The sequence below is a fragment of the Monodon monoceros genome, unplaced genomic scaffold (assembly GCF_005190385.1).
Source record: "Monodon monoceros isolate NGI ecotype Baffin Bay Population unplaced genomic scaffold, NGI_Narwhal_1 Super_Scaffold_3, whole genome shotgun sequence".
Taxonomy (NCBI): domain Eukaryota; kingdom Metazoa; phylum Chordata; class Mammalia; order Artiodactyla; family Monodontidae; genus Monodon; species Monodon monoceros.
In genome coordinates, this window is record NW_021703780.1 from 1,863,498 (window position 1) to 1,870,075 (window position 6,578).

General features: G+C 60.5%; 1 protein-coding gene across 1 annotated transcript; it reads left to right on the forward strand.

The window, feature by feature from the left end:
• Positions 1-2: 2 nt before the first annotated feature.
• Positions 3-4,101, forward strand: FOXF2 (forkhead box F2; the record flags this gene model as incomplete). Its single annotated transcript, XM_029242211.1, has 2 exons — positions 3-948; positions 3,935-4,101. Coding segments are annotated over 2 exons (1,113 nt in total), but the record flags the coding sequence as incomplete, so codon positions are not given.
• Between the last annotated feature and the right edge of the window lie 2,477 nt (positions 4,102-6,578).

Here is a 6,578-nt window from a genome sequence, read left to right on the forward strand (position 1 = left end):
GGGGCGCGGGCGGCAGCGGCGCGGGCGCCAAGAAGGCGAGCTCGGGGCTGCGGCGGCCCGAGAAGCCGCCCTACTCGTACATCGCGCTCATCGTCATGGCCATCCAGAGCTCGCCCGCCAAGCGCCTGACGCTCAGCGAGATCTACCAGTTCCTGCAGGCGCGCTTCCCCTTCTTCCGCGGCGCCTACCAGGGCTGGAAGAACTCCGTGCGCCACAACCTCTCGCTCAATGAGTGCTTCATCAAGCTGCCCAAGGGCCTCGGGCGGCCGGGCAAGGGCCACTACTGGACCATCGACCCGGCCAGCGAGTTCATGTTCGAGGAGGGCTCGTTCCGCCGCCGGCCGCGCGGCTTCAGGCGGAAGTGCCAGGCGCTCAAGCCCATGTACCACCGCGTGGTGAGCGGCCTGGGCTTCGGGGCCTCGCTGCTGCCGCAGGGCTTCGACTTCCAGGCGCCGCCATCGGCGCCGCTCGGCTGCCACGGGCAAGGCGGCTACGGCGGCCTCGACATGATGCCCGCGGGCTACGACGCGGGCGCCGGCGCCCCGGGCCACGCGCATCCGCATCACCACCACCACCACCACGTCCCGCACATGTCGCCCAACCCGGGCTCCACCTACATGGCCAGCTGCCCGGTGCCCGCCGGGCCGGGGGGCGTCGGCGCGGCCGGGGGCGGCGGCGGCGGGGGCGGCGGCGGGGACTACGGCCCGGACAGCAGCAGCAGCCCCGTGCCCTCGTCCCCGGCCGTGGCGAGCGCCATCGAGTGCCACTCGCCCTACACCAGCCCCGCGGCGCACTGGAGCTCGCCCGGCGCCTCGCCTTACCTCAAGCAGCCGCCCGCCCTGACGCCGGGCGGCACCCCCGCGGCCCCGGCCGGCCTGCACACCAGCATGTCCACCTACTCGCTGGAGCAGAGCTACCTGCACCAGAACGCCCGCGAGGACCTCCCAGGTAACACGGGGCCTGGCCCGCCGGCGCGTCGCCTCTAGGCCTCCCCGCTCTGGGTGGCCGAGGCCCAGGGGAAGCTGGCATCCTATGGGGGGTGGGGTCGGGGTCACTGGGCCTTCCCCGACAGGCTTGGCCCCTGCCGGGCCTCCAGAATTTTCACCCCGAGGAGGATGGAGTCAAGTGCCTGTGTCCTCGGGCTCTCCGAGTGTCCTCACGGACTGCAGGGCTCCAGTCTCAGGCCTGACTTAGCTTAGGGGGAAGCCTTGTGGCCTTAGGGGACCTTGGCCAAGGCACTGTGGCTGCTTTCTTGTGTCGTTTTTTCAAATTGGTTTTGCTGTACTTTCACCCAAAAGTACATGTCCAGAAGGGAGATGCTCGGTACCTGCCGTGTGCGTGGGGAGGGGCTCCGCTGGGCGAGGTTTGAGAGGAGGGGAAAGGAGGGAGGGACGCCAGGAAAGCAGAGGGGTTCCAGGACCCTGCACAAAAGGAAAGTGTTGCCAGGGAGGAGAGGCGCCAAGCGGTGGAGGAGTCTCCTGCCTCCCCCCACGGTGGACCCAAGTTGATGACACATGGGTCCGGCCTAGGCCAGCAGGACCTGGGGCCCGCAGCGAGGCTCCCCTGAGAAACGCCTGCCCGTTGGGCGCCCCTTGTCGTGTTGATGGTGTAAATTGTGTTGGTTGCAGATTTTGAAAATTTATTGACTCGCCCAAGGCGCTGAAAGGTGGGAGGGGACAGATGGGGGTGGAGGAGGGAATTTGAATATTTAGCCAGGTTTATGGGGACAGTGGAGATAAACCCTTACATTAACCCCTCGTAGGCAGGCTGGTCTGCCCGGCAAGCGGGGGCTCTAGCTGACACTCACCCGCCCCGATTAGAAAAGGGTTCGCAGGACGACGACACCTACATTACATGTTCGTGCATCGGTGTGGGGCAGAGCGTCAGGGAGAAAGGAAGTCCAGAAATGGGCGAAAGATGTTGGTTCCCTGGACGGTGAAATTTCCCAAAGAGGCCTTTTAAATGCGGGTCTCAGAGGTTAACTAAACAAAGACAGTCTGGGCAGGACCACACCGGAGAGGATTTTAGCCTGACTTAACCCACTGAGAGCGGAGTCTTGTTCAGTTTTATGGGAATTTCAACAAGTAACCAACACAGACGACCCTCCCCTCTTATTGTTTTTTAATCCCCCTGGGACGGGCTGTCAATCACCTCTGAGCCCTGGCGGCGCGCTCTGCGCTCTCCCGCCCATCCGCTCCCCTCCCGGCTCCCCGCTCCGCGCTCTCGCCGCCCTGCTCAGCCGCAACCGGGACTCCGAGGCGGGTTCGTGAAACTTCCGCGGCTGCCGTGAAACACTTCCCTCAACGTTCAGAATCGCGCAGAAAGAGCCTTCTGACCGTTCAGTGAGGCCGCCCTCGCCCCACGCCACACACCGGGCGCACGCACGGGTCCCAGAAGCGCGGGGACCCGGGAGCACGACTCTGTCTAGAGGAGAAGCGACACTGCCTCGCCGGCCCCCCGGGAGCTCGCGCGCCCTCCGGACCGAGTCTGGGAGCCCCGAGGAGGCCATGGCCCGGCCGGGACGCTCTGCTTCTCCCCAGCCCCCAGCCGTGCTCTGGCTCCCGGCCCCTCGAACGCTCTTCCCCACGGGGCTAGCTGGCGTCTCCCAGGCCGGGCCGCGGCCGACCGAGAGCCCAGGGCCCCTCGAGGAGCGGGGAGGCCGAGGAGGTGCCCCGAGCGCGCGCTCCCAGCACGACGCCTGCGCGGCCCAGGCCCGCGTGCTCGGGGAGGCCCCTCGGCCTCTCTGCCTCCTGAGAACCTTTCAGGAAGGAGCTGGGCTCTTAGGTCCTTCGGTCCCATCAAAGCGCCGGGCCCGCCGGCTAGAGATGCGGGAAGCGCCACCAAGAGGTGCTTTAACGCGGGGGTAAGCGCACCTGCGCGGCAGCGACGGCTCACGTCGGGGCGCGCGTTTGGCCACAGTCGGTGTTGTCGGGCGCTGATCGCGGGGCCGCCCGGTGGCTCAGCGAGCGCTGGATGCGGCCGGGCGAGGCGCCGCGGGCCGCTGGGTAAGGTCTTCGCGCGCGCGGAACAACCCGGCCCTGCACCCGCGTGGGCGGGCGGTCCCCGACGCGCACGCGAGACTAGAAAGGCCTCGGGGAAAAGGGCCCAGCCCAGCCCAGCCCCGAGAGAGGCCCGGGCCGGGAGAAGCGCGGGGCCCAGCGAGCCGGAAGCCCAGCCAACTGCGCCCCCGGGCCGGAGGCGCCGAGAAAGCAAAAGCAAAAGTCGGCTCCCGGAGGCCTGGCTCAGGCCCGGGGAGAGGCTGCGGGCCGGCCCTGCTCTCCCAAAGGCTCCCCCCGCGGCAAAGGGGCCGCAGCCGAGCTCTCACCCAAGGGCAGGCCCTGCTCCGGGGGTCCCGCTTTCCTCGAGGCGCGACCCACAGAGATGCGCGCGTTTGTTCTCGGCCTTTCTCTGGCCGTGGGATTGTTTTCTGTCACCCCCCTGGTGTGCAGAGCCTGCTCCTCGGAGCCGGCTAGTTGGTTGGGAAATAAGGCAGGGGGCTCGAAACCAGAAGCGAGGGAGACCGTGGTGTTTCGGGGGCAGGGGCTGGGCCTCAGCAGCACCGGCTGGAGCCCTGCGGGCAGGGACCCGGCGCAGGGCCTGGGGCCAGGGACTGTTAGAGCCCCGCCCAGCCTCTGGGAGTAACAGACACCCGGGCACAGAGCGCCTGGCCTCGCGGGGACTATGCTCTGCGGCCCCGTGTGAACCAAAGGAGACCCCAACCCGGGATTCCAGAGTCGGCCTTCAGTTTGGCCTTCAGTTTGAAACTCTGAGAAGCTTCTGGGGCTGGGTTTCCTCTCCCAGTTTTACCGCAATCGACAAAAAGACAGGCCAACCCCCTTGGAGTCAAAAGTTGAATTAAGTTTTCCAACATTATGTGCCCTGTCCTCAGCGGAAGAAACGTTTCTGAAAAGTTTTCTTTTCTCCCTCCTTGCAGTGGGGCTGCCCCGATACCAGCACCACTCCACGCCGGTGTGCGACAGGAAGGACTTCGTCCTCAGCTTTAACAGCGTCTCCTCCTTCCACCCCTCGGCCAGCGGCCCCTACTACCATCACCACCACCACCAGAGCGTCTGCCAGGACATTAAGCCCTGTGTCATGTGAGCGGAGGGAGGGGCCGGGCCAGGCCCTGTCGCCCCTGGGGCGAGGCTGAGGTGGACTCCCAGAGCAGCGTGGCTGCACGTAGCACATTGGTCACTTAGCCAGAGTCCCCAGGCCAGGCAGGCATCCTGCACTGATGTTTGTCTGCCGTTGGCAGAAGGATAGCCCCAAGGTAATGCCCCGAATTCGTGCAGGCTCCCAGAGAAGGGAGAACTCCGCTCCTCGGCCGAGATGGTGAGGACTCACCACGCGGAAAACACAAGCATGGAACTCTGGGGGTTCCCTTGCCTTCAGTAATCAGGGTCTGAAACACGCAGAGGGGCTATGTGTGTGTGTTTCTTTGTCTATGGAAAATGTGTGTGCTTTTCTGAAAGACAGTGCCGAGCACAAGATTTCAAGAAAGCCTCATCTTGTTGCCTGGCTCAGTGGGAGAGCTGTGTTTTACCAAACACTACCTTTGGATACAGGTGCCAAAGAACATTATCAAGGAAGTATTTAGCAACAATGTGTCTAGTTTAAGAAAGTGGTCTTCAGTATTGTGACAATACAACGTTTTTTACAAGGTTGTTTTCTACCATCATAGTTTAAAGATATTTTTATGACCTTCGTGTATACTCACACTTTGCTTGTATTTTAAAAGGAGGATATATTTGCACTTACGTATACTTTTACAGTTTGCCAAACTATTTTGATGTAAAATTTTTTCAATAAAATGTATATAACAAATAGTTGCTGGGGTGTCTCTTTCCCCCACGGGCATCCGATCGCCATGTCTCCTCACCAGCGGGCAGTGCAACTCTACACTGGGCGGGCTTTTTTTTCTAAGTCATGTAATTGACGTGGTGTGGGGTCTGCTCCTTGAGCAGCACAGGCGGGGTTCTGATTGTGGGTCTTCTCAGGAGAGAAAGAGAAGAAGAAACATTTTCTATTATTTCTTTCCTTCACCCTCGCTCTTTCTGGCTAAACAAAAAACAGAAGGTGAAAGGAGCTTAAAAGAAAACCCAGCAAGATAAAGGCTTGAGGAAAGCAAGTTTCGTGCCCCCCTTGTTGCCTTTCTTGTGCACACGGCGAGTTCTGCCCTTTGCTCTTTCCTTTCGCCACCAGCACAGGGTGCAGTGATGGGGCAGAACATCACCCGGGGCTGCCCACGGCCCGGCCGGGCTCCGAGCAAGGGGTAGGTGCCCAGTGCAAGGGCCCCGGCTCCTCGGGTGGCCGTCAGATCCCCTCGTCCAGAGGGGGAAGCCCGTGGAGGGTGTGGGCAGTCCCCGAGCATCAGGGACAGAAGCAGGACAAGATGTCTGCCGCCCTCCGGTTCAGGCACAGCGGCCGCGGCCCCCACTTGTCTCCCTGTTAGTCACTCTGCTGCCTCCTCTCGCTCGCAAGGGAGTGATGCTTTTCCTCGGGATTCCCTCCTCCGATCCCTTTCCTTTCTCGCTTGGTTTCCTGAGGCTTCCCAATCACAGATGCTACAAGCAGAGCTGCTGAAGCTCTGGACAAAAAAGAAAGGAAACAGGCCGATGGGCATCAGCTCCGCCTGGTCTGACCAGCCCCGCAGACTCACGGGCAGCGCTGGCAACTATGGACCCGAGAGCGAGCAGAGAGGTTCTCCAGGTCTTGCTTTTGTTTTTGAGAACTTGCCTTCGAGTCTCATTCCCTGCAAGCACTGTCTCAGTCAGTCACCAGGAACGGATACCACTGGGTGGGCGTCTCCCACACCGGGATTTTGTATTCTGAGTTTCAGTCCAAAGAGGGTCTCAGTAAAACATCTTGTTTTGAAAAGTCCTAACCATCTGCCTAATCTTTAGGCCTCCTTTCTATATTTTCCAAAATTAAGCGGGGACTTAAACATTTGTTGTGTCCCATTATCACATTTGCAGTTAAATAGGGATTTTTTTTCTTTTATTCGGGGCTACTTGGGGGCTGCTATAAATTATGAAGTCAGTCTCAGAGTTTGCTCTGACCACAGTGCTGTGTTTACATTCCTTCCGAGGCAGCCGGCATGGTCGTAATTTATATCCTAAACACTTGCACGTAACTTGTTTATACAGAGAATGACAGGACCTGGGAGGGAAGCCTGTGGCCGCCGGGCCTCGGCGAGCCCAGCGCGCCCCCTAGCGGTGCGAGGAGGCCCCGCGCATGGAGATGCAGGGTCCTTTATCCTATGCTGGAACTTTCGCAAAGTGATCTGTTTTGTGGGGCTTTTTCCTACTCCTCCGACGTGGGGACGCCGGTCCGCTTTACAGATCCGCACAGGCGGACCTCGGAGATACTGTGGGCTTGGCTTGAGACCACCACAATAAATACTGCAATAAAGTGGGTCACACAAATTTTTGGTTTCCCCAGGCATATAAAAGTTATGGATACACTATGCTGGAGTCTATTAAGTGTGCAATAGCATTATGTCTGAAAAACAATGTGCAGACCTTAATTTTAAAATACTTTACTGCTAAAAAATGCTAAACTTCATCTGAGCCTTCAGC